At 42.2% G+C, this 10,772-nt stretch overlaps 2 protein-coding genes across 5 annotated transcripts; both read right to left on the bottom strand.

Moving 5' to 3' along the window:
- Positions 1-150: 150 nt before the first annotated feature.
- LOC6533186 (transportin-1) lies at positions 151-5,896 on the bottom strand. 2 transcript variants are annotated; one of them, XM_002093876.4, is made up of 9 exons: positions 3,440-5,896; positions 2,718-3,389; positions 1,595-2,659; positions 1,367-1,537; positions 1,138-1,309; positions 980-1,075; positions 841-916; positions 595-769; positions 151-508 (listed from the first exon to the last, which is right to left on the bottom strand). In XM_002093876.4, the coding sequence occupies exons 1-9, from the start codon at positions 3,536-3,538 to the stop codon at positions 401-403; spliced, it is 2,634 nt and encodes an 877-aa protein (XP_002093912.1). In that variant the 5' UTR covers positions 3,539-5,896; the 3' UTR covers positions 151-400. The 2 variants fall into 2 exon arrangements, with proteins under 2 accessions (XP_002093912.1, XP_039230719.1); XM_039374785.2 differs by having other exon boundaries at positions 2,718-3,386.
- A 153-nt stretch (positions 5,897-6,049) lies between these two features.
- Positions 6,050-10,581, bottom strand: LOC6533185 (transportin-1). 3 transcript variants are annotated; one of them, XM_015194351.3, is made up of 10 exons: positions 10,437-10,581; positions 9,910-10,015; positions 9,176-9,847; positions 7,994-9,106; positions 7,767-7,937; positions 7,526-7,697; positions 7,373-7,468; positions 6,972-7,047; positions 6,514-6,688; positions 6,050-6,450 (listed from the first exon to the last, which is right to left on the bottom strand). In XM_015194351.3, exons 2-10 carry the CDS (start codon positions 10,006-10,008, stop codon positions 6,343-6,345), a joined length of 2,682 nt encoding a protein of 893 aa, XP_015049837.1. In that variant the 5' UTR covers positions 10,009-10,015; positions 10,437-10,581; the 3' UTR covers positions 6,050-6,342. The 3 variants fall into 3 exon arrangements, 2 of the variants coding, with proteins under 2 accessions (XP_015049837.1, XP_002093911.1); XM_002093875.4 differs by having other exon boundaries at positions 9,910-10,012; positions 10,437-10,577; XR_005561320.2 differs by lacking the exon at positions 6,972-7,047.
- Positions 10,582-10,772: the final 191 nt, after the last annotated feature.

The following is a 10,772-nucleotide window of genomic DNA, read 5'->3' as shown; positions in this document are numbered from 1 at the left end:
TGTATAGCTATAAGCCAAACTACGTGCCAATTCTAAAGAAACCATTTACATTTATATAACCTTTTCAAAACTCCTTATGTGAAACTTAAATTTTTGTAATTTCAATAAAACAATAAATATAACCATTTCAGTGAAATAAAAACTGTGGTCTTTTAGGTAAATGGGTTAGGTGTAAAACAAGAAAATATATTTATTTCGATTTTACTTACATAAAATATATTCTAAAACATTAAAATATCGTAATAAATATTACTCAATTGCTGACCACTTTTTTCGTCACGTTTCCGCGTTTTTGTTACATAGTTTTCTTTTAGTTCAGCTCTCAATGTCAACGTTAATTTAGAATGAAGGTTTAAGCAAGCTAAACGTAAGGCACCTGATTCTAAATAAGTTATAAGTTTCAGATGTCGTACAGGTAGTTTAGCCGGTAGGTTAAAGGTGATGGAAATTGATTCGAGAAACTTTGCCAATTCTCCTCACCCATTTGGTTCTTAAAGACTTGTAGAATCTAGAATGATATACATAAATATGTAATTTCAGGAAATAGCTCACATTTCGAAGGACACAAGTGTGTAATTTTAGAAAATTGCTCACATTTTGAATCATCTGTTGCAGATCCTGTGGAGGATTCTCCCACGAGGCAGCGGCATCGCAAAAGAATATAAAGTCGGGCACCACGCCTTCTGGATTCAATCTGATCATATGGCACATTCCCATAAAGGACGAATACTTCTCGCTGTTGTCCTGTATTTGACGTAGTATCGTACACCTTAATTTTTTGAAAGAAAAACACATTGTCAGAAAAAGAACACGCTATTGGAGTATAAAATGTGTAAATACCACTGCCGTGCAAATTCGGGCAAATAGGGAGCCACTTCATCTGAACACACATATCCTAGGCGCCCAATTGTTATTGCTTTAATCAAAGAGTAAATAATATAAAAATTGACTCCATCGGGAAATTAAAGATACTACTTACCCGCATTCTCCAGAAGAGTTTTTGGCAGAGTCTGCCGGTTGATTATGATCATCAGGTTGCTAAGCACAAGGTGTATATACTGCTTGGTTTCCTCACCTTGTGTTCGAAATTCAAAAATATATATATTAAGTTACGTCTGAAAAGGTACGGGCACTTACCCATTTTCAAGCAGATTTCCCCTAAGGCCCAAGTTGCATTGTTGCACACCTCAATAAAGTCAGGGCTTAGGTTTTGCACCAAGCTCAAAAAGAACTCGGTGATGAAGGGGTAAACCTGGGAAAAACAGGCCTTGCTCAAATCACCCAGCAGGGCAAACGACGATTGGCGTACCTAATATTACCCAATGTTAACCCCATTTGTAATAGATCAAAATAAAATAAGACATACTGCAGGCTTAACGTCCAGCACGCACTGGTGTAGCAGATGCAACACATTGCTGCTGGCCACCAGTGGCTCGATGTGGCGGTCCAATCCCTCGGCTAGGGAACACAGCAGATCTAGGGCAGCTATCATGCGATCCTTGTCGGGAAAGTCGTACGATTGGTTTTGCTCACACAGCTTAAAAGGAGTTGAGTTCAGAGCAAGAAATACATTGAAGCAAACCCAGTTGCTTACCATTTCCTGGTTAATAGTCTGCTCAATAATGGAGATGCACCTGCGATACACCGGTTCGCAGTAGGGCAGAAAGCCGGACTGCAAGGCAGTGGCGATGCTCGACAGGCACTCCAACAAAGGGAACAGATCCTTGTCGTCGTCCTTTAGCAGATTCCACTTATCAATTAGCGGAGGCATTAGGATGTTAATGTATTGCGGTTTGTTCAGATTATGACCGACGGAGGCAGCCAAAGCACCCACGGCATCGTACAGTATCAGTAGATTCTTGTGCTGGTACTTGGAGAAGGCAAAGACGAGAGTCTTTAGGATATACTCCAGGTAGGGCACCAGTTCCGTGGAGGCCTCCTCCTCTAGGGTGGCAAGGGCGGAGCATGCAGCTTCCTGAACGCGCTTATTCGAGTCCAGGATGCGCTTCAGGAGCTCTTCCATGAGCGGCTTCAAGTACTGGTCGTGCGGCTGGTTGACAACCCAGTTGGCGTATCGCGAGAGCGTCCAGCATGTAATGGAGCGCACCAGTGCCTTTTTGTCGGACAGACAGCTAGTCAGGTAGGGAATCAGCTCTGGCAGGTGTTGGATCATGCCCTGCATGCAGCCCTCGGCGATAGCTCCCAAGGCCAAGACACCACTCTCTTTGATCAGCCATTCTTGGTGGAACAGCGTCTCCTTTAGGATGGGCAGCACGACGGGTAAGCAATCCTCGTGGAAAATATTAGCCACCATGTCGAGGGAGGAAGCGCTGCACTTGCGCAAGTTCCAATCCAAAAACGAATTATCATCGTCATCTTCATCCGATTCAGTATTTATTGAGTGTACACGGGACTTGTGGAAACGTGGACTGATATCCTGCTCTCTATCAGGCTCCTCGTCATCTTCATCTACATTGCCCCTTAAAAAAATAATGTCGATTTCCGAGTATTGCATTCGCCGCACAAGAACTGAGACCAACTGGGATAAAATGGGAGCCAGCATATCCCTGCAGTTTCTCTGCATTCCCAATGACAGCCAGAAGTCGGTGGCCTGCAGAGCTACGTCCTCATCGTCGTCCTGGGAGCACAACAAAATGTTCTAAAGAGATTTTTCGTTACTCTACAATAAACCTTAAGATTCTGTCAAAACTTCATACCCCAACAATCTGGCACATGTGCGGTACCATGTGGTCACTGTGCACCTGCATCAGACACACAAATGCGTGGCAAACGTTCTTGCGAACCACGGGGTCAACATCCAAGGACACGTGTATAAGATTCTTAATGAGGCTATCTATGTGAGGCATCAGGGTCGGAGATCTGTTTATGATGAACTGGTTGATGCAGACAATGGCGTGGGAGCGGATCTTTGGACTGTTGTGCTTGAAGTACTCCAGGAACTTTGGAATCATTATGTTCAGCGGTCTGTTGAGCGCTGCGGAGTCCAAAATCTCGGCGGAATCCTCGCAAATCTTTTGCAGGACACTGAAGGCTCCCTCGCACACATTGTAGTCCTGGTTGTCGAGCATTTCGCAGAGAGATGGAAGCAGCTGCGGCCAGTTGTACAGACCGCCCTTGCTGGCGATGGTGGTAATTAGGATGCCCACTATGCAACGGATGAGCGGCAATGGGTCTCCTACTGCCTGCAGGCACTCGTGTTTGATGTACTCCACGAACTCTGGCTGCAGGTTTGTGCTTTGCTTAAGGATGTTGTTCTTGAGGATCAGTCCGCTCATCAAGCGCGTTTCCAGGTCCGCCGTCTTCAGTTTAGTGAGCACATAGACAAGATAGTTGTTGAAGTCCGGGTAGCAATTGAATTCCTTCAGCTTCTACGGAACCCGATGAGCATTGCTAGATCAGTTGGTTCTTCGTTACTTACCATTTCCACGGCTAGCTGCGTGTCTCTGTGCGGAGACTGCGAGACCTTGATTATAGGGAGGAGCTGCTGCAGCCCTTCATCCCGTGGTGTCCACGCCATTTTGCAGCTGATGCGAGAGTTATATGGGTTTGTAATAATTGTATATGTTGGGTAATGTCTGCCAAAGGCTAATGGAGTGACAGAGAATGACACTATGTTCTTGGCCAACTTATATTGCCTCCAGATAATTTTTTTACCGCCGCATGAAAGGCATTATGTTGATGGTAATGTTATACATACATATTTATTCATATATACTTTTTAATTTACAGAAATCTCGATAGCTGAATTTTGAAATGGAGTTTAAGTCAAACAAATATATAAACTCCAGAAGAACAATCTCTAATCCATGTAGTTTGATGTAGGGATTAAACATACATGCATGTATTTCATATATATGCGTATGTTGTTATTGATGAATACAGGCGCGTTATATATATTCAATTTCGTTAGACATTTGCAGAACATTTGATTTAGCCTATACATGGGTTTTAAACTTAAAGAATTACGGGATATAAACCTATCAGAGTTGAATGTTCAATGAACGAAAAGTGTAAAACAATATTTACTAGGCTTGGTCCTGATTTACTTAAAGAAACAACAGAAGTGGAAATATCATAATTGTGTAAAGGACTAAAAACAGTTGGTATGTTCTCTTCATCGTTTTAATAGCATACACACGATAATAATGAAATAAATAAGAAATACCAAATTATTTTTGATTTCTGTTTTAATTTGTTTCTTGACCTAACATTTAGTTTATTTGATGTTCCCTACTTTTTTTTTTGGTTTGCCCTATCGTAATGAAAAAAAAAATATTTTGAACAAAAACCTATTCTGCATAAAATCTATAAATATATTTCATATTATTGTATATGTGTGGTGTGTATATGTTCAATGTTGTGTGTGTGTGTAGTTGTAGTGTTGATTCATTTTTTTGTTTTCATTTTTTCCTGCTTAAACGCTAATCACTAAGATCACCCGAGAGAGATACAAACGCACGCGAACGCGACCGGATTCCGCGATGAATCCGGATTAAGGTACAACGAAATCACGATTTTCCATTTTAGTTTTGTTTAGTTTCAGTTTTAGCAATTGCTTTGCTTCCGCTTTAGTTAGACCGTAGTTGTAGTTATTAAGTATTGCGATTATTATTTGGGACTCGGGGGCGAAAGTCCCTTATTGTTAGTTTTTAAATTGATTGAGTTTAACGCGACGCGAACGAACGACCCGAAGTTACTTTATTATCACACGTTCCCCCATTTTCGAAACGAAATAAAAACACAAACGTAAACACGGTTTGCATAATTACATAATACTATTACTTAGATTTACTTAGTTTTCTTCCGCTTCATAATCATCGATTTATTTGTATTTGACTGAGTTTGGTTTTCCCTAGTTTTATTTCTCGTATTTTTTAGTTGTTCCGCGACAATTTCAAAGACTTTTGTTTTCATTTAGTAGTACACTTTACACCTAATCATATAATTGTAAAAAATTTGTTCTGTACAAAGATCGTAAATTAAAGAGTTTACGCAAAACACGAGCCTATACAAATGATATAAAAAAGTTTGAAGAAAATAATAATAGTTCATTAATTACACTTGTCCCTATACAAACAAAAAATTATATAATAATACTTTAAAAAGTGATCAGTCAATGGTTGCTTTTGTATTCAGTTAATGGAAAATAAATAAATTACTCAACGAAATCCTAATCTCAATTTTTTAACTTTTCCCTATTTGCTTTGCTTTTCGCTTTCACAATGCGTAAAAAAACACCTAATTTTGTATAGCATATGAATATCATTAAGTGTATCAGTAAATTTGTATCAGTAACAGTTGCAATATTATCGTTATCCTTGTATTATATCCTTTTTTCCATTTTTTTTTTTAATTTTTTTACCCGACGAGATACCACGAACGACGATTACGATTACGAACGAGCGACGAAAATACGCGAACGCGAAACCGTTAGAACCCGAAACGCGACGATTTTTTTCGATTCCATTTTTTATTATATAGATGATGAAAGTGTTGCATGCTGCTGGGAAATTCGAGTCTGCTGTTGATGAATGCTTTCTATGGTTTTTGAACGGAGTTGAACATCAGTCTTTGTTTGATTTGTAACAATTTCCTTAGCTGAAGCTTTTCATATGCATTGCACTGCCATTGAATCCATTTTGCCATTTCTGATCTTTAAATTTCACAGGAGATCCAACACTTTCATCCTTCTAAGATTTCATTTAGTTAGTTAGCTATTATTTACCGCGACGAGAACCCGCAATATCATTTAGTTTCGACGATTTCTTTCTTGTTTAGCTTTTCTATTACCTATGAGAAACACCCGTGTGTTTAACATATTCAACTCTATTTTCGGTTTGGGTTTTGGGGCTGAGTGTATTGGAGGTTGGGGCATGTCTGCTATAGCACTGACTCCGGTTAAGTACGGCCGGAACACATAATTTTCTAGTAGTTCCTACTGAGTTTTCTGCATAATAATGGCATTTTGTATGCTGTAAGCGGACAGACGAGTGCCTAAAGAGGTTCTACAGATCAAAGATCCTCTAGCTTGATTTCGAATAAATATGATTCTTCTGTATTAGATTTTTCGATATATGTTTGTGGTTTTAAATCTAGTTATGCAGTTGCTTTTATGTGGATTGGCTGTTTTTTTTCGGTTTCTATAAGCTTAGATTTTCAATGTTAACTTAAAATTCGAACTGCATCGAATCAGATAACTTAAGGAGGCTAAATATAAAGACGACACGCTTATTACGCATACTTGTACATAATTGTCTAGTTAAGAAGTTGCTGCTTGGCTCGCTAGTGGGTGAAGGTGGGTGTTTTATGGCATGGCTAGCCTTAGATGTTATACATTGTGGCCAGGCGCTCGGCCAGTGTTGGCGGGAATTGCTCCACAAATCGACGCCAGTTTTCCTCGCCCACTTGGGTCTTAAAACCGTGCAGAATCTAGAAGGAAATATAAGTATAAGTATAAATAAAGTAGATATGTACCGGTTGTAAGAGACTAACCTTCTGTATCATCTGATGCAGATCCTGGGGTGGGTTAACCCACGAGGCGATGGCATCGCAGAAGAATATAAAGTCTGCGACCACGCCAGCTGGATTCACCGTGATCATATGACACATTCCACGGAAGGCTGAGTCCTTCTCATCATTGTCTCGTATGTGCCGCAATGATGTGCACCTGCATTTTTCAGAAAGTGTTTAGATGGCGTTTTTAACGTACAGTAAACTAAAGTAACAGGCTTTGGCAAAACACGAAAGATTAAAAGCAAATTGAATTTCCAGTTAAATGATGTTGATAAACGTGATCAATTAATGTTGTTAGTGAGTTGTGGAACAAAGGAATAGATCGATGTGCTTATAGGTTTAAGTGTTTAAGCGTAATTTGAGTAATGGCACGGCAAGGATAGATAAGAGAATAGAAGGAAAGAATAAGCTATTTAAATATAAAACGTGTTACACACCACTGTCGTACAAATTCGGGCAAATAAGGAGCCACTTCAACTGGGCACACATAACCTAGACGACCGATTGTTATTGCTAAAAGAACAGAAGAAATAAGTATAAATAAATCAACTGAATAAATCAATATCATACGTAGTTCGCTGCGATTGATTGCTTAACTCGAATTGATTATCAATTGCGATTCTCGTCTATCTATATCTATGCATGTTGTATGGGAATGAGGTTCGATTTCGTTTCGTTGCTGCTCATGCAACAAGTAACACAAATTAAAAGAGAAACAAACTTCCAGACATCCACATACACGCATACATTCAGAGTAATATATATACAAACAGATCGCATATAAATTCATAGATAGCTCGGGAAATTCGAAAAATTTCTATCAGCCCAAACGAATTACCTGTGTTCTCCAGCAGTGTCTTGGGCGTGTTCGGACGGTTGATAATGATGAAAAGGTCGCTGAGTACAAGGCGTATGTACTGCTTAGTCTCCTCACCTTTAAATTTAAATATATATTCGAATTTGAAGAGTAATATCAGCTCCGCCCACTTACCCAATTTCATGCAGATTTCGCCGATGGCCCAAGTGGCATTATTGCACACCGAAATAAAGTCCGGGTTAAGGTTTTGTCCCAGGATTGGGAAGAACTCGGCCATGAACGGATGCACGTGGGGGAAACAGGCTTTAGTCAAATCACCCAGCAGGGCAAACGAAGATTGGCGTACCTGGAATGCAATTTTTTTTTTAGAAATTTAAAGGTTGATTTAAAAAATATAGTTTTGAAATAGACATACCTCAGGCAGAACGTCTTGCATGCACTGGTAGAGTAGGTGCATAATGTTGCTGTTGGCCACCAGTGTCTCGATGTGGCGGTCCAAACCCTCGGCTAAGCCAGACAGCAGATCTAGGGCGACAATCATGCGCTCCTTGTCGGGATGGTCGTACGTTTGGTTTTGTTTACACAGCTTTAGGCGAATTAATTGATTATAAATATGATAAACAAAAAAAACTGTTTCATTACCATTTCCTGGTTGATAGTCTGCTCAATGAGGGAGATGCACCTGCGATACACCGGGTCGCAATAGGGCAGAAAGCCGGACTGCAAGGCAGTGGCGATGCTCGACAGGCACTCCAACAAAGGGAACAGATCCTTGTCGTCGTCCTTTAGCAGATTCCACTTATCAATTAGCGGAGGCATTAGGATGTCAATGTATTGCGGTTTATTCAGATGATGACCGACGGAGTCAGCCAAAGTACCCACGGCATCGTACAGTATCAGTAGATTCTTGTGCTGGTACTTGGAGAAGGCAAAGACGAGAGTCTTTAGGATATACTCCAGGTAGGGCACCAGTTCCGTGCAGGCCTCCTCCTCCAGAGTGGCAAAGGCGGAGCATGCAGCTTCCTGAACGCGCTTATTCGAGTCGAGGATTCGCTTCAGGAGCTCTTCCATGAGCGGCTTCAAGTACTGGTCGTGCGGCTGGTTGACAACCCAGTTGGCGTATCGCGAGAGCGTCCAGCATGTAATGGAGCGCACCAGTGCCTTTTTGTCGGACAGACAGCTAATCAGGTAGGGAATCAGCTCTGGAAGGTGTTGGATCATGCCCTGCATGCAGCCCTCGGCGATAGCTCCCAAGGCCAGGACACCACTCTCTTTGATCACCCATTCCTGGTGGAACAGCGTCTCCTTTAGGATGGGCAGCACGACGGGTAGACAATCCTCACGGAAAACATTTGCCAATACATCGAGAGCAGCTGCGCTGCACTTGCGCAAGTTCCATTCAGATAGCGAGCTATCGTCGTCCATTCCATCTTCAAATTCGTCGTCGTCATCATCGCCTGCCGCTCCAGCTCCACCCTCTTGTGTACTCCTGATTGTGTGAGCACGGGACTTGTGGAAACGCGGCCGGATATCCTCTTCTCGATCGGGCACCATGTCATCCTCCTCAACGTTTCCCTTGAGAAGAATTATGTCGACCTCGGAGTACCGCATGCCTCGTACAAGAACTGGAGCCAATTGGGATAGGTAAGGGGCAAGCACGTCCTTGCAGATGCTTTGCTCGGCCAGGGATAGCCAGAACTCGGATGCTTCCAGGGCCACACCCTCATCGGTGTCCTGGGTGCGCAACAGCATATACTGAAATGGAATACATAGGTAATTAAAAAAAATGCCCCGAATTTGAAAATATAAATTTTAAAGATATACCTCAATAATCTGGGACATGTGCGGCATCAGACGGTCCATTCGCACCTCCAGCAGCATGACCAATCCGTGGCACACGTTTTTTCGCACCTCATGATCCTCATCTGAAGACAGGTGAAAGAGGTTCTCAATGAAGCTGTCTATGTTTAGCATCAGGGCCTGTGATCTGTTTATGATGAACTGGTTGATGCAGGCAATGGCGTGGGAGCGGATCTTTGGACTGTTGTGCTTAAAGTACTCCAGGAATTTTGGAATCATTATGTTTAGCGGTCTGTTGAGCGCTGCGGAGTCCAAAATCTCGGCGGAATCCTCGCAAATCTTTTGCAGGGCACTGAAGGCTCCCTCGCACACATTGTAGTCCTGGTTGTCGAGCATTTCGCAGAGAGATGGAAGCAGCTGCGGCCAGTTGTGCAGACCGCCATTGCTGGCGATGGTGGTGATTAGGATTCCCACGGTGGCACGGATGAGCGGCGATGAGTCTCCCACTGCCTGCAGGCACTCGTGTTTGATGTACTCAACGATCTCCGGTTGCAGAGTGGTGCCGTGCATGCGGATGTTGTTTTTGAGGATTAGACCGCTGAGGGATCTCGTGGGCTCGTCCTCTGTCTTCAGTTTGGTCAGCACATAGATCAGATAGTTGTTGAAGTCTGGGTAGCGATTGAATTCCTCCAGTTTCTGTTGAAAGGGGTAAGTAATGTAAATGCTGTTTGAGGTGGTTAGTAGAAGTTATTACTTACCATCTGTACGGCCATCTGAGTGGCTGTGTCCGGTGACTGCGATTCCTTAAGGATCGCTATGATCTGCTGCAGACCTTCTTCCTGTGGTGCCCACGTCATTTTGCTGCTGCAAGTGAGGATCGAATGGGTTTTAGGTTTGAATAGTTAATTCGGAATTATGAATTAGGGTTAATGGCCTCGCAAGGGGTAGCAAATGGGGGAGAAAGAGAGAGCAAGAGAGACACTCTGCTCGAGGCCACTCACGCACACCAGGGCATTTGGCACCCACACCCGCAAACAGGCATCTGCTGTTGTGAAATTTACGTTTTCCGTCCGATCTTCCCTTGGCACTTAATGGTTTTACGGCGGAAGGCGCGAGCTGAAAGCCCTTCCCCGCGAGTAACGTGCGATTTTCTGCACACAACCCCAGACAAAAAAAAAACACGAATAGAACTCGCCTTCCTCCGCCATATTTCGTGACATCCGACGGGTGGGTGAAAACGCTTTTCCGAGAAAAGTCCTGCATTGTCCGCATACCCCGTACTCACCTTTGGGTGTTGGCTGTGCTTTAAAACTATTTCAGTTGGAATTTTTTTAAGATTTCCCGTAAATTTTCTCTTTTTTCACCTTTTCTTTGCACAATTAGCTAGAGGTATACAGTGTGACCGTGCGCGAGCGAGGGAGTATGCCATTTCTTTATTAGAGATGGCAGCGTGCCGCCCCGGCTGATACATCATATTTTGCTAAATTAAATTTATTAATTAAACGCAATGTGTTTAAAGCAAAATTTTGCCTTGAGCGCCAATTTATAATTCGTTATAGATAATTAGTTTAAAATATAAGAATAACGATGATATAGTATCTTAAATTAGAAATGGTAAAAA

This window comes from Drosophila yakuba, chromosome 3L (assembly GCF_016746365.2).
Source record: "Drosophila yakuba strain Tai18E2 chromosome 3L, Prin_Dyak_Tai18E2_2.1, whole genome shotgun sequence".
NCBI classification, from domain to species: Eukaryota; Metazoa; Arthropoda; class Insecta; order Diptera; family Drosophilidae; genus Drosophila; species Drosophila yakuba.
The sequence above is the reverse complement of the archived record's forward strand: the minus strand, read 5'-3'. Positions and strand labels throughout refer to the sequence as shown.

What these genes read in the sequence shown, in the direction of transcription:
- LOC6533186 (XM_002093876.4), bottom strand. Translation starts at nt 3,538, where the DNA reads ATGGCGTGGACACCACGGGATGAAGGGCTGCAGCAGCTCCTCCCTATA. An exon ending in GGAAATCTGCTTGAAAATGG is followed by an intron (nt 1,076 to 1,137) that starts GTAAGTGCCCGT and finishes TTCGAACACAAG; the next exon opens with GTGAGGAAACCAAGCAGTAT. An exon ending in TGCAACAGATGATTCAAAAT is followed by an intron (nt 509 to 594) that starts GTGAGCAATTTT and finishes ATATCATTCTAG; the next exon opens with ATTCTACAAGTCTTTAAGAA.
- LOC6533185 (XM_015194351.3), bottom strand. Translation starts at nt 10,008, where the DNA reads ATGACGTGGGCACCACAGGAAGAAGGTCTGCAGCAGATCATAGCGATC. An exon ending in CCCGAATTTGTACGACAGTG is followed by an intron (nt 6,689 to 6,971) that starts GTGTGTAACACG and finishes TGAAAAATGCAG; the next exon opens with GTGCACATCATTGCGGCACA. An exon ending in TGCATCAGATGATACAGAAG is followed by an intron (nt 6,451 to 6,513) that starts GTTAGTCTCTTA and finishes ATTTCCTTCTAG; the next exon opens with ATTCTGCACGGTTTTAAGAC.